Source organism: Stegastes partitus, unplaced genomic scaffold, assembly GCF_000690725.1.
Source record: "Stegastes partitus isolate 25-593 unplaced genomic scaffold, Stegastes_partitus-1.0.2 Scaffold15, whole genome shotgun sequence".
Lineage (NCBI taxonomy): Eukaryota > Metazoa > Chordata > Actinopteri > Pomacentridae > Stegastes > Stegastes partitus.
Window position 1 is genome coordinate 715,309 of NW_007577746.1, and position 24,595 is coordinate 739,903.

At 44.8% G+C, this 24,595-nt stretch overlaps 2 protein-coding genes across 3 annotated transcripts in view; both read right to left on the reverse strand.

Moving 5' to 3' along the window:
• Window positions 1-328: 328 nt before the first annotated feature.
• On the reverse strand, window positions 329-8,773 carry slc25a3a (solute carrier family 25 member 3a). 2 transcript variants are annotated; one of them, XM_008290271.1, is made up of 8 exons: window positions 8,712-8,773; window positions 8,054-8,225; window positions 5,442-5,566; window positions 3,906-4,085; window positions 2,886-3,067; window positions 1,842-2,014; window positions 1,553-1,663; window positions 329-803 (listed from the first exon to the last, which is right to left on the reverse strand). In XM_008290271.1, exons 2-8 carry the CDS (start codon window positions 8,193-8,195, stop codon window positions 643-645), a joined length of 1,074 nt encoding a protein of 357 aa, XP_008288493.1. In that variant the 5' UTR covers window positions 8,196-8,225; window positions 8,712-8,773; the 3' UTR covers window positions 329-642. The 2 variants fall into 2 exon arrangements, with proteins under 2 accessions (XP_008288493.1, XP_008288485.1); XM_008290263.1 differs by lacking the exon at window positions 5,442-5,566 and adding an exon at window positions 6,741-6,865.
• Window positions 8,774-13,707: 4,934 nt separating this feature from the next.
• tmpoa (thymopoietin a) overlaps window positions 13,708-24,595 on the reverse strand; it is a 37,761-nt gene continuing 26,873 nt past the window's right edge. The window contains exons 5-6 of the mRNA XM_008290304.1: window positions 16,801-16,901; window positions 13,708-14,540 (exon numbers count right to left, since the gene is read on the reverse strand). Of these exons, the coding sequence (XP_008288526.1) occupies window positions 14,117-14,540; window positions 16,801-16,901 (525 nt within the window). The 3' untranslated portion in view covers window positions 13,708-14,116. The remainder of the gene's footprint in view (window positions 14,541-16,800; window positions 16,902-24,595) is intronic.

Consider the following 24,595-nt stretch of genomic DNA (forward strand, 5'->3'; position numbering starts at 1 on the left):
GAAAAGTCACCATGAAGTCCTAAAAAGGCCCAAACAGCTACACTTGGACAGTTTAATTTAGTCTGTTACACTTGACATGTTTTCAGCCATTAACAAAAGCACCTCACTGAGTTTTCAGATGTTTCTGTGATCGATCCAAACTCATTGTGTGGTATTAAAATAAACTAGAAGATTCATAAAACCAAATTAATTGGCTTTATTAACAGTTGGTACTACTGGCTGCAGATCTGTACAGAACACATGCTGCATTACCTCAATATTGCTGAAAACCTGCCAACTACTGACCTGCTAAAAATGCAAAAACAACAACAACAAACAGAAGAGTTAGTCAGTGTTTTCCAGGGAAACATTTTTAATTAGAATTTCCACATATTCTAATGACAGGAATTGATAAAACCAGACTGGTGTTTCTACAGAGGAATATTTTCTGTCAGACTCTTGGTCAACCAAAAGCCACAGCTCCACCTTCTCTCCTTGTTCTGTTTTAAAATATACATGAGAAGTAGCAGCCCTATGCTCTGTGCAGAGCAGCAGGAGCTCAGGACATAAATATAGAAAACTGTTGTGTGCGCTGTGGAAGTTGGGGGGGATTCAGATGCATCTGCTCTGGAGACTGCAGCTCAGTGGAGGAACTGGGGGGCGTTACTCTGTGAGGCCGAGCTTCTTCTTCAGAGACTCTGGCATCTCGGGGGGAGGGGGGCGGGGCAGGCGGAAGTAGACCTTGACAGAGTCGTAGATGAACCACTGCAGGGCGGTCAGAGTACCAATCATGATGATACGGGCAACCAGACCCTTCCACACACCTGGAGGAGAAAATACTGGAATCAGACACATTCCTGGCCTCACAGTGAACAGCAGTGTAGACCTCATGTTCACTGCAACGGACTCAGGCAAATCTTTCACCACTCGTTTCTCAAACATTTTAATTTTCTACTGTATGTAGAAAACACGACCAAACAGATATGGGCATACGGACACATTTACAGTAAGGAGACAACATGCATGCTGAATATCAGTTTGTCATCCCACTGAATAAAGAAAAAAATCGATATACACGGATACGTCCTATTCAAACTCATGTGACTGTAATAGGACTGTAAAGCAGTTTGGTTCCTCCACATGCAACAAGGACCAAAGCTGCTTCACAATAGTTTGACAAATCAGCTTGAATCATAGCATCATGCTGCACAGGTCCAACCTGTCATATCAGGAAGATCACAGGCTAAAAGCTAAAGCTAATGTCTAGCTCAGATGTACTTGGATGACTGCAGTCAGTTTCCAGTGGGAACTGAGCACATGTTCAGCCAGCTGCATGTCCGCCCCCCAGGCTTGCAGCACTGGGAGCTCCCTGTCGGATGTCAGGGTTGCCAGTGCTGCAGGTGGGCTGGGGGACAGGTAGACTGTTCTGACACGCCAATGACTCAAGCACCTCCAACTGTACAGCCATAAAGCTGCCGAGGAGCTCTGCTCACAGAGCAGCGCCCTCTAGAGGTGGATCTAAGGAGCGTGTTGATACTGTTTAAAGTTTCTGTGAACTAGTGTCCATACAAACCTCTGGGTCCCAGCTTCTTCAGGACCCCGACAGCAGTGCTGCCCTTTTCCTTGTTCAGCACAGACACCACAGAGTCAGCAGGGTGGGACACAATGGCACAGAACACACCAGCTGCAAACAAAGAAAACATGCATCAGAAAACTGGAACCTGTAGCTCAGTGTGACTCACAACACTATTCACCCAAGTGTTTGATGTGCTGGTGTCAGATGGCAGTGCCAATCTGTGGCTGCATAGTATTTACAGACGACCAAACATCCCAGCAGTAGCGCACTGTGTTCTGTCACTTACCGATGTAACCAGCCACAAAGGTGACGACCAGCTGCTCAGCTTTGCTGCATTCACTGCGGGGTTTGGGAACAGCGTACTTGTAGAGCAACTCCACAGTGCGCTCGAAGCAGGCAAACTTCATCATGGTGTAGGGAATCTGCCTCATCCACAGCGGCACCACACCCTTATAGAAACTGAGGTTACAGGATGGACAAAAGAAATGAGCTCACACAGAGGCATCAAGCACTGAAGCATCGACACATCCATTCAACAGAGTTCTCATGCAAAGATAAATCAGACTGTAACCACCTCTGAGGACCAGTGTTTATCCTCTTTTCCCAAGACTACATTCTGTAGATCTGAAGCATATTAATTAAAAACTGGGTTCGCTTTTCACCATATCCACGCTCACAAATGTCAGTATTTTAATCTTGCTAAGGTTATCTTTAGACAACAAAGATGGACAGTATATTATGTTCAAAGGAACACTATACAGGAAGATTTGTATATCCATGTTTTAGTGGTGACTGAGGGGCTTTTCTTTCCTCATGTACAGACAAAGCAAACGGCGCAAAACTGAAAATGCTGTTTCAGTGGCCAACATGACAGGAGAGGTGGAACGAGACAACCAAAATGCACACATGAAATGTGATTAACAGCTTAAAGAAAATAATGCATTAATTCTAAACAAAACGTTGATAAGCTGTCCATTACTCCACACGTTTCAGGGTCTCCAGCTCTGTACAGTGACTGTGAGGTGTCCGCCCCCCAGGCTTGCAGCACTGGGAGCTCCCTGTCGGATGTCAGGGTTGCCAGTGTTGCAGGTGGGCTGGGGGACAGGTAGACTGTTCTGACACGCCAATGACTCAAGCACCTCCAACTGTACAGCCATAAAGCTGCCGAGGAGCTCTGCTCACAGAGCAGCGCCCTCTAGAGGTGGATCTAAGGAGCGTGTTAGCCTACATTGATTTTAGATTCATTATTCAGTGACCACTGCAGCCACTGTAAACGACTTACTGACAGTGAAAGTGCATGCAGTGGAACTGTCAGCGGGAGCACACTTACGCCCACAGCCCCTCCTCTGCAAACATCTTGGGGGCACACTCTCTCAGGGTGTTGGCGTAGCCCGGCTGGGTCTGAATACGAACTTTGCAAGCCTCCATGGGAGCCAGAGCAATGTCAGCGAAGAACTCTGCGCTGGCTGAGGCAGCCAGGTACAGTGACGTCCTCCACAGGTAGGTGTTCTCCTGTTGTGTGAGAACAGAACAAATGGTCAGACAGAACAGACATCAGTCAGGTCTGGATGTGGTGGCCTAATTTTCTCCACTTTGACGTGCAGTCTATAAATGGTTTCAGCCTGGAGCCCTTTAAATTATCACCATTAGGTCAATACATAGCTCGGTTTATGGCATTACAGCAGCAACGCCTTTGTGACAAACTATTTCTCTGCCATATGTTTAAAAGAGACTACTGTTATATAAAACCATTACCTGCTTTAAAACATGCACTTAACAAGCACCTCATCAGGAATCAGGCTTTTTCTGCTGTTTGTCAGCTGCACATTTGTGCTGTGAACCATGTGTTCTGCTGGATGTTGATCTGGTGACTGGGGAGGCCAAATGACTGAGCTCAGTTTAATGTGTAGGATGAGTGTTAAATGACTTTTGCTTGGTCACATGGTGCTTTATTCTGGTGGAAGCAGCGATTACAAGATGGTGAACTGTAGCCACAATCAAACTAATAATTGTACCACTATTGATGCTATTAAGGGGCCCAAAGTGCGCTCAGAAAACATTCCTAAACCAGCAGCAGCACGGGTCCTTGGACTCTCACATCCATGTCCTTAATGCCAAACTGTTTGTGTTGTGCTCAGTGAGTAAAGGGAGGAGAATCAATAAATATTAGTTCTAATAAAAAAATCTCTATATATTTAAAACAAATTTTAAAAATTCAACACTATCAAATGTAGTATCAGTTTAGACAAAACCAAATTACTTTGCCAGAGCATCACTTCACTCAACTGGATAGAAAGATGTATTCCGCTTGGTCACAGCAGTAAAGTGTTAACAGTGATGTGGAGCTCACCTCTCCCAGCAGGTCACTGTAGAAGATCTTGAACACTTCATAAAAGCCAAACTTGCAGAGTCCCTGCATGGAGTAGCCAATGAAGGTAGGGGCCCAGCCCTTTGCCAGTCCTCTGACACCATCTTCCTTCAAGGTTACTGCAAAGCCATTGCCGATGCTCTTGTATTTATCGGGGCTCACCTGATGAGTAGAAACGCCATAGTCATCATGCATGTCAAACCATTTGCAGCTCTGGGACGTGGGTTGGATCCGTTCAAGGCAGATATGTCTGATCAGTCAGATATGTAAGGCTGTGGAATAACTAGTGACAGATGTGTCCCAACAACAACCGGAGGGCTGTACTACGAAGCAAGTTTTGATTTAGCCAGGCTTTCTTTGTGTAAGTATGCTCGACGAAAACTAAAGCCCAAGCCAGAGATCACAGCTATCACAAAGGTGTTTTTCAGCTTTATCACCACAGACTGTCTGTTTCAAAGTCTGTGCCCGTTCACATAAAAGGAGGCGTTTGACACGTCACGTGACTCTTCTCCTGCACAAACGATGGTGTTGCTTCAGTCAGCAGGTTGTTTTAATGGAGAACAATGAGGAATAGAACATTTTATGATGGTAAAAACCACCGCTACTGCAAATGATGCAAGACAGGAATGCTGGTAGAAATTGTTCAACGTGCATAGTATTTTTATTTTACTAATCAATGCAGCCACTTATTCCCAACTGGCAGCTGCACATGAAATTTTAAACTTCATACATTTAACCATGATCTTGCATTGAGGTGCATTTAGGTTCAACACTATCCCATAATGCAGGAGATCAGTTGAACTTTTGTCCAAATCAAAGCAAAACTAATATTGACTGAATATTCTCTGTAATAAATACCAGTAGAATATATACACTTTATCTGTTTTCTATCAGCTGACAGTAAATCAGGACCAAACAAACATATTTATGTGATTTATGAATCGCCAACTAAATACATGTCAGGTTCCCATGACAACGTGTGATACTGTAACTCCACGGCTTCATTCAGTGATGATAGTAACACACAACTCAGCATGTTTGCAGATAAAACACATTCCCTCAGCTCAGAGGCTGTATTGTTTACAAAAGAATAGTCAGGAAATGATTTAGTAAAAAGGAAATGCTTCTTACAGCCAATTCAAATCCCAATCTCTGAACATAACCTGCTCCTGACCAGGTTAGCTCCACAGCATCAGTTACCATGGTGATCTAGCCAGGTAAAAATAGAGCCACCTTCATGACACTTAAAACTCTGGCTTTAGGCTCAACCTACCTCGCTAACCCACTGATCTCGCTTCGTAGTACAGCCCTCTGTAAATCTAATTTTATATATAAAGTGTCCAAGTGCTTTGGGAAGCCAGCTTTTGCTCAGGTAAATGCATTTCTAAATGCTGGGTTACACAACAATCCGTAAGATGTTTTTGGAACTTACTCATAGTATCAGTCAATAGAGACTGTAGAGTTTGAGGGAGCAGCTGGCTACCTATTGCTAATGTAAGGTTCAGCTTCCATACAAACCTGCAAACGGCACTTGACAAGGTCGAGGGGCACCACTGCTGTGTGTGTGATGCCGCAGCTCAGGATACCCCCAAAGCCACACAGGGCATAGTACTTTGAGGAGCCAAACTCGCAGCTGACATCCTCTGTGGTAGAAGGGAGGGGACACACAACATACATGCAACATGCAAGGTCACATGCAGCACAGGACAAAAATCAACACCACACTAGAGCCACATAACAGAAGAGTTGCCACTGCAGTAGGAGCACTGCCACATTTTTGAGGACAGCTTTGAATCCATGTCCTGTGGTTTAATTTCAGTGCCAAGTCTCTTCCATCATAGATGACTTCCACTAACATGCCATCATTCATTAGGATCGCCCACCAAAGGTTGACAAAAATCATTGCACATAGGTGATTTCAGTAAGAGTCTTCAAGGACCTCAGGTGTTTTACAAGTTACACCATTCAAATTTCATAAATTAAAATCACTGCGTACTCCTTCGCAAATCATAACACAAGCTTTTAGATTTTCTTCCTGCAGCCACGGGTTTCATCCTTTAACAAATAACACATATCATCAATGCTGCAGTTAAGACTGGCTGCATAGAAGTAAGGAATCACTAAAAACTTATGGTATGATTTGAAAGTTTTCCACAGGAGAGCAAATTTAAGCGTATTGTCATTAATTGGCTAAAACACAAACTATCAAACATCTTCAATCATTTAAAGAAAGAACAAATTTAAAACAAGGCATATTACATACCATTTTCATTCACATTGTTTTCTTTATCTTCACCATACCCACACTTGGTCAATGTACTCTTGACTTTTTAACAAGACGTTCTCATTCGAAAGTACAAGACGAATGTCATTTATTGAGTGTAGAAACAACAGCTGTCAGACAGTTACCAGTTTATAGCATATCTCCTGGATCATCTGTACATTCAGACAGCCCTCACTGACATCAGTTGGTATGGTCAGCACTCAAGACATTTTCACTCAGATCTGACTTTTGCTGACCTTCACCTACACGAGTCCTCTACCGTGGACTGAGTCGGGGCTGGAGGCGGGGGTTGGCGAGGCGGGCTGATATGATTACACACAGGAACACTGGTGCAGAATCATGCAACCATGTTATGATCACTCCAACACATTAGAATCATGGGAATTAAACGATGACACCACTTTCACCACAACGGGGCTGGTGCTATTTCCTCCATGCAAATTGGTGCAGAAAAAAAAATATAGTCAACAAACACGGTTATGGGTGGGTGAGGCGTGACGTTAAGAAAATGGCACCGAGCCACAGAGACAGACCTGCATTCTGCATTTGACCAGATCGAGGGGAACGACAGCTGTGTGTGTGGTGCCACAGCTTAGAATTCCACCAAATCCACACAGGACGAAATACTTCTGAGAGCCGAACTCACAACTGTCTCCCTCTGAAGAAACACAGGTGAAACTTTAGGAGCAGGGTATCTGTGAGCTTAGAAATGAGTAAACTTTGAGCCTTTGGGTGTCTTACTAGGTACGAGTCTGGAAAACTAACCTGAATGAAAAATGTTTTTCCGATGTCTCTCAAGCCAAAAAACTAACACGGGGAGAACTTATTTTACCTGCCTCTGCAACAGATGGAGCTCAACTTCTGAACCAGTACATGTCTGAATATAAGCCTTTTAAAATTCTTCTAATCTTCCAAACTTGATCCAACCAAGTTACCAAAACCAAACCATCCAACCCATAATAGACATTATAGACTCCACTGGCACCTCTGTTACTGCTGCACTTGTTCTTTTTTTCCACCAACAAACACAGTGAACCTTTCCCCACTGTGGGATCAATCAAGTTATCTTTATCTTTATAAATTCAAGGGACTTTGATCCACAGGCTTTTGTTGAAGAATAAATGCTCAGCTTAATCTTTGGAACATACTGAGCACCATATGACCTTTTTTTTTTTTTTTTAAACGGTTGGCCATGAACTGTGTTAGCAAGTAGAGGTGAAGAAGCTGATAAAATTGTGGCTGGGCCTTAATGGGCTTGGGGAAACCGCTTAGCAAATTGCATTGCTGACCTAACGAGCAAAATCTGACATTTTTGAAACAAGATAGGTGCTGCTGTATGAAGTCAAACTGATTTTAGTAACAGTTTTTACAACGTGTCATCAACACTCCGACTCAGGACTATCTGTTCTTGCCCCCCGCCCTGGCCGGTTCAGACAGGGGTCATTCGCTTTTGTGGATCGTTGACAATTACGTAACTTAATTACCGATATTTCACTAAATCCGCTCCATCCACCGTAAATCCAGCATCTAAAAACAAGTGCGACATGCCAATTACAGTTTGCTGCAGTGCAAAGGCAAGGTGCTACTTTGTCCTTCCTTGTCCTCCACAGGCGACTTGTGTGCAGCTAAGGCCTAGCTGCTAACTGCTCCTACATTCATAACCTTCTTTCATATTACAAACCGCTAACAACATGCAGCGCTCACATAGACTCGTGTGGTTAACAATACGTAAGTCTACATTTCATACGGAGTAAAGTTAGCCACAACCAGGCGAATTTGGCCGGTTGCGCTAACGCGGCTAACGCTAGCCATTGAGCGAGCCTGCGGACTATTCGCAGGGTTTTACCGTCTGCCGTTGCGGCTGCTGCCAGTGTGCGGGTCCTCTGTCCATGAAGGCTCTGTTGGGGTTCTTCCACTTTCTGGAGAGAGAACAGGGGGGCACTGAACGGGTTGGCCCGGGCCAGCTGCGTCAAAGCGGTCGGGTACATGGTGTTGTCCTGCCTGCCGGCGGAGCTGCGCTGCAATGAGCAACAAGTTAGCAGAACGTTAGCCTGAGCTAACTGGTAACAGAATCTGCCCTCACCGAGGCAGATAGCCGGACTGAGAGATGCGCGTCACGTGCTGGTTAGCTTAGTCTGACGTCTCAATGAACAGGAAATAATTAGCTTAGCCTGCTGAAGGAACACCTCTCATGAAGCTACAATTATTATCCCATAATGTCCATACAGGTTCCTGGGTAGTTGTTAGCCGCTTATACCCCTCCAGTCTGCCCACTTATTCATATAGCATTTCCCGTGTTCTGCTCTAGGTGATGCTAAATTGCTATGCTAATGTAAGCTAACGTGACCGCTCCAAGGTGGAATGTTCTCCCTTCACATTACAGATAAAGATCGCAGACACTGAAAGGCAAACAGGAGACCGAGCTCTGTAGAAACACGCCATCCACAAAGAAGTGGAAACGTATCATTTCATTTGAGGTGTTTTGAGAGAAAAGCTCTACTCACTGTGTCAGTGTCTTAAGATGGCGCCTCCGCTGAGCTTCACCGGCTGCTCGGAGAGGCTGAATGACCTCGCGGTAAATCGATTTGTCCTTTCCTGACGTCACCAGGAATCCGGGGCGGGTCCGTCCACGTCTCTGTCCGGTCAGAAAACGTCCCGGAGCTGTCAATCAACACCTCTCGTCCAATCACAGAATTGATGTAGGACTGAGTGAAGGGGGCGGGGCTTCTACCAGAGGGAATTCTTCAAACTCATTCAGTGTGTGTCTGTCAGATGAGTAATTGGTGTGTGCATGTCTCAGCAAACAGGAGTGAGGTGTGTGTGACTCGGACTCCTAACCGCAAACTGCCAGAGGAGCACTAAGTGGATTACCTGTTGGCGGCTGCTTCTATTCTTGTCATAAGTAATGCGGTTGAGATTAAAGACCCTCTCTAGAGAGATAACCTGCGGCATCACAAAACACCTGGTGACACCTGATGGGGGGTTTGGATGTGGCTGCATTCAGGTATCCATAAAACACTGGTGAAGGTTGCTCCTTCTCTTGTTAGCAAAAACTGACTGTAGACAAATGTGGAAAATGAAAACTGAGAGAGCAGTGCAGCGTCATGTAGGCCTGACATACCAGAATATCTCCGTTGATAGACATCACCATGGCCGGTGTGAAGGCCCTTTAACACCGAACCCAGCTTGCTCTGTGCATCTCCGCTGGGTTTGCTGCTGGGCTCGGTGCTCAGAATGGGTGGAAATTTCAGAACTTCAGCAGGACTACGTGACCTCATCCGTTCAAGTGGGAAGCTCCCAGTTTGTTGCAAACACCAACAACACTTTTTATTGGCCGTGGGAGCATACGTCACAGCATGCGGGGGTGAAGCTCAACATGTTGACTCCTGTGCACTCAAAGCACTCAAAGTTCAGCTGGAACGCTGCGGCACGTGAACTCGCTTAACGGTACGCTGTGATGCACGTGCACCTCACCTGGAGCAGTGGCAAATATCGCATCCTTGCACAGCGCAAACCATTAAAATAAATAGTTGTAATGGTTCCGGTGACACAAGTTCAGTAGGTTTGATTAGGGCCGTTATACTTTCCGAGTTTGTGAGGGTTTGCGTGACATGAAGCTACTGCATATTTATGAGAACAGAATCTTCCAAGCAGACTAGAAAGCAAAACAAAACCTGGATTCTACTTTCCCACGCTGACTCACACTCGGAAAGTTGAGTAGACGTAGTCACTGTTATTATACTAATAGTGATCTATTGCTTTTGTAGTGTGCTTGGAGACCTATTCCATGCAGAGACACTCCTGCCAAACATGCACACTATTGACCTTGTAACATAATTATATAGAACCACAAATATTGAGTTGCAAATTAACTTTATGCCACTCAAACCATCGGTGTTACACTGTACGCACAGTCAGCGATGCAGGAAGTCTAATGCCAGCCTAATAACAGAGACATATCTGTGAGTGTCTAAAGCTGTTTGCAGTTGCGCAACTACGCATCTGCTTTGAAGTATAAGGCCGGCGTTATGCTTCCTCCATTCTTGAGTATGCAAGAATCCACATGACATAAATTTCATCATCGTCCCAAGTCTGCGAGGATCCATTCGTACACGTCCATGCGGCGGCTATGCTGTCAGGGCAATAGTGTGCATGCTCGGCAGTAGTGTGTGTTAACAGAACACATAGATGTGACCTACTTAACACAATAAAGTCTTCCAAGTAGACTAGAAGCATTCATAGTATGATAAAAGCAGAGTATAAACAAGACTTCTGCACACTTGTCTTTCACAAACAGCTCATGTTGCTGACATGAAATAATTGTAATATTTGCTTCCGGTAAACTGTTTGGTGCAATATTGACGATCAGCCACTGTGAAGCTATGAGACATTGTGAAATTAATAATTATATAAATAAATGCAGACAAACATGTATTCAACCTGTCCTTCTCCAGACCTAGATCAGCACTTGATCTGAGTGCTGTATGAATAAATACACAGCTGTTCACACAACTGCTCTGAAAGATAAAGTGATGAAAACTGGCATTTGTAAAATAAATGCACACTTTGGAAAACAGATATTTTTGATGTAAAATGGCTGAAATTAAATCAGTGATCTACAATAAATGTGTTTTGTGAAAATAAGCAGGATTAAATATTTCATTACAATTAAGCAAAACCTTTAAATTGTGTGGGACTATTTCCCAACGTCATAGTTGTACATTTGTCTGTATTTACTGATATAATTACTTCATCACATCTAATTACATAAAGACACTTCGGAGCTGCATGTTTAAATAGCTCAGTTGTTTTTTGTAGTCGAAGAGTAGAACCTAAAAGCCTTCTGGATAAAGCACACATTTTAAACATATCGTAATGGTCCTTTGACTCTGTGACTGTGCCAGTATGTCGTCCTGTCTTTACAGGATATTAAGCAGAATAGGCTTGATTGTAAAACATTCAGATGTATGAGGTTTTCACTGGATGGTAGATAATTCATCCATCCATCATCTCTACACCTTAATCCTCACCAGGGTCATGAGGGGCTGGAGCCTATCCCAGCTGACTCAGGGTGAAGGCAGGTTCACCTGGACAGGTAACCAGTCTATCACAGGGCTACACTTAGAGACAGACAACCAAGCACACTCACATTCACACCTACGGACAATTTACAATCACCAATTAACCTTAATGAAGCCGGAGAACCCGGAGAGAACCCACGCTGCACGGGGAGAACATGGAGACTCCACGCAGAAAGATCCCCCAACAGGGACACGAACCAGCAACCTTCTAGCTGCGAGGCAACAGTGCTAACCAACTGCTCCACCTTGCAGCCTGTAGATAATTCAGTGAAACAGATTTATTGCAAATGCACCCAAAGTCACCTTCTATGACTGAGGATGATGGTGCACCTCTACAGCTCCATCATCGAGTCCATCCTCACCTCCTCCATCACCATCTGGTACGCTGCGGCCAAGGACAAGGCCAGACTGCAGCTCAACATCCGCTCGGCCGAGAAGGCGATTGGCTGCGGTCTGCCTTCCCTCCAGGACCTGCACACCTCCAGGACTCTGAGGCGTGCCCCCTCCCACCCTGGACACAAACTCTTCCAATCACTCCCCTCTGGCAGGGGGCTATGGTTAACCATGCAACACGACGATGACCCAAAGCATATAGCCACAACAACACAAGCTTTAGGGCAAGTGTCTGACTGTCCTCTTTAAAACACAGTTCAGGAGCTTTCCATCTTGTGTAATGGATGCTGAGAGGATCTTCTGCAAGGGAAGGGATAAAATGCCCAAATCCAGGAGTCCAGTGCCTGTAGAAACTTACCCAAGTAGACGAGAAGCTGCAACTGCAGCCGAAGCTTCTACAAAGAAATGATTTTAAGCTGCTGTAGGCATAAATCTGAAAAAGACGATCAAAACAACTTAATGAGCCGGACAGGCTTTGTACAGTCAGAAGAACCTCTCTGGTCACACAGACTCTGGCATCACCACCAATTTAACCGTAATCACACCTGATAATGATTACACAAGTAATTTGGCTTCTGTGATGGAACTGTGATGGCTTCATGTGGCTCAGTGGTTAGCACCGTTGCCTCGAAGGTCGCCGGTTGGCATCCAGGTGAGGACACCCGGGATCTTTCTGCGTGGAGTCTCCATGTTCTCCCCGTGCATCGTGGGTTCTCTCTGGGTTCTCCAGCTTCCTCCCACAGTCCAGAAACATGCTGAGGTTAATTGGTGATTGTAAATTGTCCGTAGGTGTGAATGTGAGTGTGCTTGGTTGTCTGCCTCTAAGTGTAGCCCTGTGATAGACTGGTTACCTGTCCAGGTGAACCTGCCTTCACCCTGAGTCAGCTGGGATAGACTCCAGCCCCCCATGACCCTGGTGAGGATTAAGGTGTAGAGATGATGGATGGATGAAGAAACATGATTGTGTGACATTGACAGTGAAATAGGCCTAGCTTGTGTTTTGAAAGGGAAAAAAACCCTAAACCTCCTTGTGATGGTTCCATTCTATGGTTTATAGAGCCTAATGATGAGGCCTTTAGGACAGAGTTTATATTTTAAACCCCTCTGAAAACCTGAAGTTACTACCCAAACCAACATTGAGGATGTGGACACTGCAGACGGATCAAAACAGTTTGATCGTGCTTTCTCTGGACTTGCCGACCCCCACCCACTTCACTGGCACTTGCAGGAAGTCCTCGATGAACCGAATGTAGTTCTGTGCCTGTGATGGCAGCTCCTCGAAGCACCTCGACTTGATACTTCATCTGTTTTATGGGTATTTTAATGGCCAAATCCACAAAAACTGAAACCTCTTGAATATGTTAAGTGTTGTAATAATTTTGGCCATCATGGTATGTCCATTTAAAATTAAAACGTGTGCAGCAATGAAAAGGGCCTGAATACTTTGTGAAGCACCTGTATGTGTATGGCTGGATACCGCTGAAGGCCGGTGAGCATTTCTTTTTATGATAATATGAACTTATAAACTTGTAAGGTCTGTACCTTATCATGTTAAGCGCCATGTGATGACATATGTGGTAAACTGTGCTATACAAATAAAACTGAATTGAACTGAATCAAACAAACAGTTTCTGATCTTCCAACAGAATCTGGAACAAAAAAAGAAAGTGCACTAAGGACTGGCTCATGAATAAAATGCTCTTTCAGGTACAGTAACAACATTATAGTTTATTGAGTGGATACTTAATATTTCAGACAGTGAATACATAATTAAGTAGAATACGCTAGGACATTCCATTTTATTATAAGAGAACATTAAAAAAATATTGGTGTAAGAGGTTTAAGAAGATTTAGAAGCTTCTGGATTACAATAACAAGCCTCTCTGTCTCATTAACAAAGATGGTCGAAAATACAAAACAAAATTACAGTTTCAGACTCCATCTTTAAAACTGTTAATGACAAACAGAGACAGACACTAAGGCAAAGTGTGAAAAAAATAAATCTCAACCATACATTCAGTACAAACACACCAACAAACGCACCATGCAAGTATGACATTAAAACCAACAAAACAACAACAAAGGAAAAAAAAAAAAGAATCACGAGTCCTCATATGTCTTACTGCTGCGTGTGTCCTAAAGTAGACTAGTGGCTGGCTTCTTTGTAACCTGAGGTCCAAGGTCAAGGATGGACCAAAACAACGTGTCATGGAGGTCCTTGAGTCTCACTGAAATGGCTATGTCACTTCTCTTTAGGGGCTCACTGAAAACGGATTCAGAAGAGAAGGGAAAAAAACAACAGTACAAAATGAGGACAAAACAGATGATGGCCTCAGAGGTAAGAATAAATTGGCTACAATGTAGATTCACACAAAAAAATGAAAAAGTAGAAGCAGGCATGCTTCTCTTTCCCCCTCAGCCTCTTCCTGGACTCTCTACGCCGCGCTGCCGCTGGCCACTTCTGTGTCTGGGCCTGTAAATGGGTTGATGGAGTTGGTCTCCATGGCCTGATACACCAGGAAGAGAAAAGTAGCCACGATGGCCAGCAGGAACAGCTTTATCCACAGGGACATGCTGCGGCGCACTGCTTTGGTCTGACCTGCAGGGGGAGCTGCAGACAGGAGCCTGGAGGAAGAGCTGGAGTTAGAGGAGGTGAAGGAAGTGGAGGAGGAGGAGGAGGAGGAGGTGGAGGTGGAGGGGGGCAGGGTGGGCACTCTGTTGACAGCCTGGTGCTCTGTGTAGGAGGAGTAGCTGCTCGTCTTGGTTTTTGGAGAGAGGATGCGGTTTTCGTCATTCCACAGGTCGCTGGGAATCACCGGGCGACCGGCTGCTCCTCGGATGGGCCTTCGACAGGTGGCCCTGCAACAGACACACATTAGAGTCCTGAAGTGGTTCATCTGCCAAACAGCACATCGTCCATCCAGGGACTGGCACTGTTGCCTTTAGCTCATGTTGAACTGTGTTATCAGGAAGGAAATCACATCACTGCTCCTCACTGAACCCGATGTCTCCGTTTATATTCTCTCAACAAGAAAGAAACTTGTTGAAGCAGCATCAGTCCAGACTGCACTGGACCTGGACCCTGACACACTCCACAGGTGGACAGTTAGTGCTGAACCACAACGTTTCACCCATTTGTTATGAAAAATGAATAAAACACACTTCTGTTTGAGTATGTGTACTGATATGGACAGACTTGAGCATCCCAAAAAGATACAACATTGTAAAAACCTATGATATATATTATATTATTTTTCATCAGTTATTTAAGAAAGTGCACATTTAATATGTTACAGACTCCTAACAGGCAAAGTGAAATATTTCAAGTCTTTTTTGTCAAAATTTGGATGAATATGGCTTCTAGCAATATAGGAATATTGAATTTAGAGTTTGAGTGAGTTAGTTTAGTTCAGTACACACAGAATACTTCCCTTCCTGGAAGGAAAAGTGTGCTAGGGATAGGTTCACAAGCAACAGGGATGACCAGAACCTTGAGAGGACCGTCAAAATAAGTTGATTCAAGAACTTGGGAGAGCTTCACAAGCAGCGGACTGAGGCTGGTGTATTAAGAGCCACCGAGCACAGACGTCTTCAGGAGGAGCTACAACCGCTGCATTCCTAATATCAAGACATTCCTGAACCAGAGCTGTCAGAAGCATCTGACCTGAGCTGAGGAGAAAAGGAACTGGACTGTTGCTCAGAGGTCCAAAGTCCTCTTTTTAGATAAAAGTAAATTTTGCATTTTATCAGGTAATCAAGATCCTAGAGTCTGGATAAAGACGAGAGAAGCTCAGAATCGGAGGTGTTTGAAGTCCAGAGTGAAGTGTTTGTAGCCTGTGATGATATTTGGTGTCACATCATCTGCTGGTGTCGGTCCACCGAGTTTTATCAAGGCAAGGTCAACGCAGAGTCTACCTGGAGGTTTTACAGTTTGCCGTGTTTCCATCTGCTGATGAGCTTCATGGAGATGGTGACGTCCTTTTCTAGCAGGACTGAACTCCTCCCCACAGTATCCAAACTACAACCAAATGGTTTGCTGACACTACTGTGCTTTGGTTATGGGCTATTGTACAGGAAGTGATGAGAAACATTAGACCCAGAAATACAGATGAGCTGAAGGCCGCCATCAAAGCAAGCCAGGCTTCAGTAACACCTCAGCAGTAACACGGGCCGACCTCCTCTGAGCCACGCTGCCACCACGTTACAGGACGACCAACCAAGTACAGAGAAGGCCCACAATGAAAACGCAAAGTCTGGTTCCATGAACAATCTAAAAGCGTGCTTCCCCTCTTGTTCCTGAAAGCCTCTTCTATCCTTTGCCCTCCATCATCGTCTTTCAAATGATCAATAGTTATCTATATCAGTTGAAATAAAGCACTTCATTATGACGACTGGTTTCATTTCTATGACCTAGCTCACACTTTGACATCACTGGTGAACTGCTACAACTGGCAGCGCAGCAGTTTATTGAATGTTGCTCAATTCTTAGCTCAGAATCTCCTGATCTCATGTCACTTTATTTATGAGTTCCAAGCAGTGAGCTGTATAGATTTAACATTTAGAAAACAGAGATGAGATCTGAGATGTCAGAAGTGGATCGGTGCATTCACACAGCTGCCGTTGCTATGGCTGGTTCACCACAGGGGGCGAAGGTGTCAGCAGGGACCATGAGGTTGTCCTCGGAGCCAAAACTGAGGCAGTGAAGTAGGGAATGAATGAAGCTGTTGCATTAAGGTAAATACAGGACGGAAGATCTGGGCCTCGGTTGCTCTGCTTCATCAGGCTTTTTACAATCCGTCTCTTGTGAGTTCAGACTTTACATTAGTTCAACATGGCATGATTTTATGGCCGTATTTTTGAGGCACTTTTGTTTTTTAAGGTCATGACACTGCATAAAAATAACAATGCATCAGATTGAGAGTTGTTGCTAATCAATCCCAGACTGTGATTTTATATATATATGAAGTCCTCTTAGCATTTAGGATGTGGAAAATATACATGTTTTGGAAGGTACAAAACAAAAACTTAAAACTCTAAGTGTGACTCTTAGTGTTTTGTCTTTTCAGGTAAGAACAACCTGTGAGCTAAGCGATAGGACAAATGAACACTAGTTACTTACGAGATTCCTGTTGGACTGTTTATGTCGTTGGAGAAGAGCTCTTTCAGAACATCCTTCTCCTCCACTTTGGGGGTTTGGTCACTGGCTGCGATTTTCTCCACCTGCACAGACAAAACAGACAGTGGTGAACATGATTTACACGACGATACATCTCACCAGTGCACGGAAGCTAGTTTCTCGTCCCACAACACTTGTAGCAGATTCCAAACAAAAACTTCAGTTCACTCGAGTCGCCTGTAGCTGCAGGCTTTGAGCCAGCAGAGGGCCCTCTGGCTGATACTAACACCTCTCACCACGTGACTACGTCCAGCACCACCATGTCTATACCAAACCACTCAGTGAGATCCCAGTCTCTGCCCTGCAACGTTCAGTCCAACCTGTCTGACCAACACGTCCTTGGAGGGCGTAGCTGCACAGCCCGGCGTCCTCACAGGGCTGCATGTGGACAGAAAGCTGGTGATTTTCTGCTGCCTCTGTCTGTGTGTCAGCAGGACGTCTGGGGGGACACACTCCTGCTCACAAACACTGTGTGTCATTGTGGGTCAAGGATGCTTGACCAGCCTCAGTTCAGCTGTCACACAGCTGTTCCCGCACAAACAGCTGCACATACAAACACACAACTGACCAGTTCACAGAAACCAGTATACTGCATAGACGTGTACAGAACGTGACTTTTAAGGTTCGACCAAAACAAAGCTCCATTCAGACACAAGTGTCTGTGAGAAGCAGTGAGGAATAGAAACACTGAGAAGAGAAGGAAAGCCTGCCACCACAGATGGTTGCGTAGAGCTGTACCCCTGCTGCAGAGCTGCCGCCCAGCGTGGATCCACATTGGTCTGACTTCTGACTCTTGATGGGTGAGATATCGCATACATGGCGAAAGCTGACCGGGCTGGCTTTGGTGAGAGGGACCACAGAGGATGAAGGCCTTGGTGGCTTTGCAGCCTGCCGTGGGATCTGCACTTCAGTCAGACCCGTTGACTTGTACAAAACACAGACTAGATTATTAGACACATGAGGAAAAAGCAGCGTTGCTGTTCTCGATACAAATGGATGATTGCTTGCACATGTGTCCTTACGCACCCTATCTGCTGGTCCTACAGTTGTGACTTTCTGTCTTTGTCCTACTTCTGCACTTGGCTTGGGTTCCTGAGACGCCGACACAAATACACAACATTAATCCGAAGCCTTACGCTGTGCCTACACGAGCTACATTTAACCTCACACAGGTATAAGACCCTTTATGTCTACTTGCATCTACCACATAACGGCTTCTGCTTTATGATCCAAACTCTGTCCTGAAGTGTACATGCTGTCAGGACCCAACTTTATTTCTCTTAATATCCACATTGAGAAAAAAGCCGGTACAGACCACAGACCTGACACCAGCACTCTCTTCCCAACACTGTAATGATCTGTAATGCTCCTGCACCATGTTTATGCATTTTTAAAAACAAAACAAAAAACATACATACAATTCTTCAACTCGTTCTAACAAATGCTTTTCTTCCATGACACTACGTAATGCTACGTTATGCTGCTTTGCTTCATGAAAATCCAGATTTTTTTAAACACAAGTGAAGTGCTGTGCAGTGAATTTGCTCCATTTTCATAAAAGTTAGAGCTATTACCAAAGGAACTGCACAACAAGGAGAAAAGAGGGAACTTTAGCTGCTCTGTGCTTTTTCATTTTGTGAAGGGATTTGATAGGAATGTGGATTTCTTTATGGAGCTGTGCTACTGACATGAGCCTTTTTTATTTCTCCATGTTGGACTTTCCAGTGTAACCCTGTAGTTTTGCACATGCATACATAAACCTTTGTTACTATTCATACTGAAATTGTCATTTTACTTCAGGTGGAGGAAAACAAAGGCCAATCCATCTACGTCACTGCACTGAAAGCTGCCTCCTGTGCATGTGCCAGGACGATAAACGGGCCTTAAAACAAACGTTTGGTACGAGGAGCGACTGCACGAGGAGAATCTCTGCAGAGACCAAACAGAGTAGAAAGGCCTCGTATCTCCAGGATTCCTGTGCTATATTTACACACTATGTCCAGCACACCTCGGGAATAATCACCGCTACAGCATAGTCTGTACGCAGCTGCTGTTTCTAAGTGTGCTTTCCTGTGTTTGAAGAGGGGAACTGCAGCATGCTGGGTAGCAGAGCAGCGTGGCCACCCTGTAGCATGAACACATTAACCGATAAAACTGGATTATTCTTCTGGAATTGAGCATGAAGCGGTAACTGGAGCACATCACTCATTACTGGAGACGTTCATACACCGTTGTTCTTTTTGTGACTGTGGTACGCGATGCAGCTCTTGTGCCATGTGCTTCACCTGCTAGAAGGTCCTTCATATTAAGATGTAATATCAGCTTTAGTCTCTACTGACACCTTTGTTGAGCACATAAATCATGACTTCATTCACGTGTCCAAACAGCTTTGTGACAGAAAGTAGAAAACATGTCCATGTGGTGACACAGTCTGACTGCCGGCGTTACGGTCGACCCGTCTGCTTTCACAGTGAGGCCCGACCGCTGCCTTCACACTGAAAGGCATGTGGAGCCCATGCATCAGGAGAGACACGTCAGCAGCTCAACATGACAAACAGAAGAAAACAGAGAGCTGCATTTGAAATGGATCATAGTGGGTCAGTGCTGGTCCGTCTGATTCACATGACTCAGCTTTGTTTAACTCTGATGTAGCTGGTGTCTGAACCACTACAGAGCCTGACGGAGGACTGGCACGATGCATGGACTACACAGCTGGTGAAAAGCAGAACCAGGTGAAGAATGCAACACCTAAGAACCCCAACACCAGTGATTACAAACCTCAAGTTAAACACACAAAAGCATTTGGCTTTAACTACTGCACTGTTTGTGCTTGTGTGTCTTTGTGAGGGCCAACTGGATGTTTAGACCCTGGAACTGAGAACATTTTGACCAACGCTCGCTGTCTGACACCGTCAAAGGGCTGGTCAAGGGTTCACACTGTTTGTAATGTTCAGGTTAGAATTAGGTTGGAGTTAGGGTGAAGGAAGGCAGGAATACACACCGGTGTGTGTCCTCATAAAGATAGAAGTAAGTGTGTGCCGTGTGCAGGCTGCTGGTCAGGGTTAGATCCATGTTCAAGTGCCTGCATACGACCTTCAAATACACCATCCCCCTGTGCTTCATCACCTCTGAGCTGAATGAGTGTGTGTCATGGTGCAGTGAGGATTCTGGCACCTGGACATACAATCAAAAACTCAAGATCAAACGTGATTCTGTGTAAAAGAGATCTCAGATAGACGAGGAAGACAGAAGGCTGACCTTTAGCCGGGCAGTGTCGAGCAGAGAGACTGGCTTGGGAGACAGGTCCTTACTGGGTTTGGGAAGATGCTGTGCCAGTTGTTCCTCTTGGAGCTACAGGTTTTAAATGGGTGGGAGTGAGTGGACAGTTTCTTGAGGGATTCTACAAACTGCCTGGATGGACAAGTCAAAGCTGAAATGAAAAGTCTTCGACCAAGAGGCTGCATCAGACAGGGTTAGAGCAGGACTTGGTTTGTGGCTTACATTAGTTCCTCCTGCTGGACGTTGTGGTGTGGTTGTTCTGGATAGATGAGTAGCAGTAGCGTTAAAATCTTAATGATACAAAGGAAAAATGGAAAAAGACCTCTGCTGAGTCTTGCAGTGGAGCCGATGTGTTAATGCAGCCCTGAGGTTCTCTGACAGAGAAGTCACATTTGCTCACATTGGTTCAGTTCATTGGTATTCAGCCGTTGGTCAGCTTCACTCAGTGCTACAGGCTCAGACAACTGCAGCAGAGTCTCACTTAAGTCACAGTAAAAGGTTCTCAAGACTAGGCTAGGTTCTAGGCTATCAGATGACTTCAAAGGACTGATAACAGAAGTAGAATGTGGTTTGTACAGATCATGGATGGACAACGCGTGGACACCTGAGGAGAAAACACACAGCAGCTGTTCTGAAAGACGTGACGTCAGAAAAGGCCAAAGCCCTTAAAGTGCTCTCTACTCATTCATGAGAGAGCATTTTAATATGTTTGTCCCTGTAGCTGCTAAATATGCCTATAAAGCTAAAAATAAAATGAACGTCAATGTATTGGTTAATCACATATTTAGAGGAAAATTAATCACTTAAATTAACCAACTGATCAGTAAAACAGCTGACAGATTAATTAATGGAAAAATAGGAAAAAAATCACTGGACCAATATAAAATAAGGACTATGTCACCCTGAAACTGTTGATACTGTGTGCTACAGATTAGTCACAGACTGCTGCCAGCCACTGGATGAGGTCAGGCTGAGGTGCAGTATTGACGGAGAATAAATTCTAATTTTATTCCATTATCCCACCGAGAGAAACTGTAGCGAGCTCAAGGAGTGATGCGCTCTGTGTTAGTTTAAATTGTACCCTGTTGACTCAAAAAAAAGGTGTTTAAAATGAAGTGAGTTGAGTTAAATTAAATACAGTCGTGACTCGATAATCCGACCCTTAACAATCCTAAACCTGCTATCTGACAGGTTTCTAGGAAAAACCAACAGAACCCATAAAAACAGCCTTAACATAGCGACAGCCTTGGATTGTGACTCCGACATGACATTTAATGTCACCAATCAGGATGACGGCGTATTATCTGACTGAACAATCCCACAGATTGGCTACGTTCACACTGCAGGACTTGATGCTCAATGAGGATTTCTTTGTGACTTCCTTCACGTTTCCAGTTCAATGCGACTTGTATGTGATCTGCTGTGTGAACTTCATACGAGCCAAAAGTGTCCCGCATGCGCAGAAGAGGACACGACGACGTCACACGCAGCGAGCGTGCTCAGTGTTTATGGAAGTAAACATGGATGGTAACGGTGGAGCGTATCTGCCACTCCCCCGCCGCCACCGATGGAGGAAACAGAAGTGTGAGCGCTAACTAAACTAGCATCAGCAGCCAAGTACTGCCTGTGTGTTCTGGACACTTCCACCCCGTCAGAGCGCTGCCCCGGGGTGGAAGTGGTCGGAACGTGCACACACTGGTCAGTTAGACGTGAAATCCAGCCATGCGTAGTGTTCTAACAATACACTAGTTATTATAACAACTATGAACAATAATTACCAACTAATGAGCCTTCCAGCATCAAGCCCTCCTTGTATCTGGACCTCCGTCTTGACAATCCGACATCGAAGAAGGTTTAACGTTTAGTGTCGGATTATCGAGTCACGACTGTATTGTTAATTTATTAGGCCTACATATATTAAAGTTGAAATAGGTCTAGGAGTAAAACAAAAGCTGTATCTGATTGGACATTCAACCCCTATACTTCAGGGATTTTAACAGGCGACCTCTGGCTATAAACACCTCTTAGCAATTTTTTTCTTAAAATGTGTTTGCACCCATTTTAATGAAGTGCATCATGCAGCATGTATTACTGCAAAGATGGTGGGTTTCTAATAAACATGGAGTCGTGATGAGTCCCTGTGATGACAGATGTATGAAGACACATTTCAAACACTGGGAAAAGAGGAGGAAGAATACATTCAGATGTTGAAGAGAAGGAGCTGCCTCTGTGTGTGACCCTCTCTAAAGCCAGGTGTGAAGCAGACTGACGGGTGGAGGAGAAAGTGCACCGGTGGGTTAATCAGTCCCACTGTTGAGCCCAGGCAGAAGGACAGCATTTACCAGTTTGTGAGATAACCGTCTGGATCTGCGCTTTACCCTCCGGACAATCTCTTCATCTTCCTCATCCGTCAGCGGGTCGCTCTGCACACATGGTACGCACACACCAACACACACGGAGAATGCCAGGGTTTGACGAACAGCCCATTTATCAACATTTCTGTCTGCTTTATCGATAGTCCAGAGATCTGCATCCCCCTGTTAAAGGTATAGCTGCTGAAGCGATGTTTTTGCCGCAGAATGAACACTCGGTTCACGTAGTAACTTTATCAATGCTAAATCAATAGTGTAATCACTGTAATCGATGACAAAGCCTGGTCAGGAACGACAAAGTACATGTTAAACAAGTGTATCAGAGGACTTCATAAGTTTGCAAATATTGGTTTTGTAAAGCACCTAAATTCTTGAGTGAATGAGGAATAAATCCTGATAAAGCGTCTCGCTGCAGGACTCACAGAAAGCAGAAAGTGAAGGAGAACTGTGGTGGTTGGTGCTAACCGCACGCTAACTGATTAAACTTGTTTCACTGTTACAGGAGAGGGAAAATAAACCAAAGCTCAAAGTCACATGTTCAAGTCTTTTCATTAACGTCCTCTAATCTGACCACAGTAATGAGAATACTGGAACATCCCAGACACAGCTGTACCCCTGTTCCTGTACAATACCAACACTGGACAGTTCACAACAAGATGGAGGGGAGAAACCCACCTGGGCAGACAGTTTTCACATGCCTCTCATTCCTCAAGGCCTCAGCTCAACAGGTGCATGTTGAGTGTCTGAGCAGCAGGAGGCGCTGTTGACACCCACATTCAGAGAGACCAAACCCCACCGCTGGATCTCAGCCCTCACATGTGAGACAAGAGTTCACTGCTTCTGCTGCTTTTTCCCCCAAAAGAGTTTTTTTTTTCCCACATGGTTAGAACGTGTACTGTGCTGAACTAAATAGAGCAGTGTAGCAGTACGGAGAGCTACGGGTCAAATGGGCTTCAGTAAAATACATTCCCAGTGGAACATTGTCCAGGTTTTCTGATTACAATAACAACTGTGAGAAAACGAGGACACTGAAAATCAGGAGAAAAACAAAAGACCAGATGGAGGTAAAGGAAGAGTGATCAGAACCAGAGATCTGACAGGAAAAGTGAGTGTGTGAATAAGTCCAAAGTATTCAGCATGTGCATGGCAGCAGCTAATCCAGATCATGTGCTTGGAGTCTGACATGCAGCGAGCAGCACTGGCACACTAAACCTAGAGGCTCGCAATGAGCTGGGTGTGACTGCACTCCAATAAAATGAAAAACGCTTCCTTTGTCAGCGTCACAGGAAACTGTGTAATGAGATCCAGCTGCTGGATGTCCCACCATACCTGCTGCACGGCACACCGCACATCTACTCTGCTGCAGCTCAGCCACATCGAGGTGGAAGATGCTAACATGATGGTGTTTTCCTTCACTCTTGCTTTGTTTTTTTCATTGTTTTTGGGTCAACATCATGAAAAAAAGAATCCCTGTCATCACTACAGTCTCTTGTGTCCCAGGATGCAGCATTTTGTGAACATTCAAACGTTCCTGCTCACCATCAGCGCCCATCGTTCTGACCCAGTAAATCAAAGTGAACCCACGCTGACTGCAGCTGCTGACGTTAATCACACACTCTCACTTGTTCTTTGTCGGTGCTGGAATGTGTTTTCTGAGAGGAAACCAGTGATCCTGCTCCAGTGGTCAGACATCAGCGGAGCGCTGCTCTTTTTAACTCTCATTCTTCCATAATGCACATCTACTCAACTCACTGCAGTGTAATGGTTACAGCAGCAACGAGAAACAAGCAGGAAGTCTGTTTTTTTTTTTTCCCATTTATCATTGAGCCCAGTTCTCTTCCTGAGGAGGAACACAGCAACTCTTAGGGCACTTTAGTTCAGCTGTTTTGGGACAGAGCAAAGGAAAAACACCTTTTGGTTCTGCTGTGGTTTGTGTTCACACTCACTTGTAGAGCTACAAGGTGGGAGCTATTTCAGCTGTAGAAGTAAAAGCACTTTTTCTTTTTTAAACAGGTACTGTTAGAGGACTCTTAGTTGGAGCACTGCTATGGCTACATTTGGCATGAAGCTCCACTTTACTGAACACT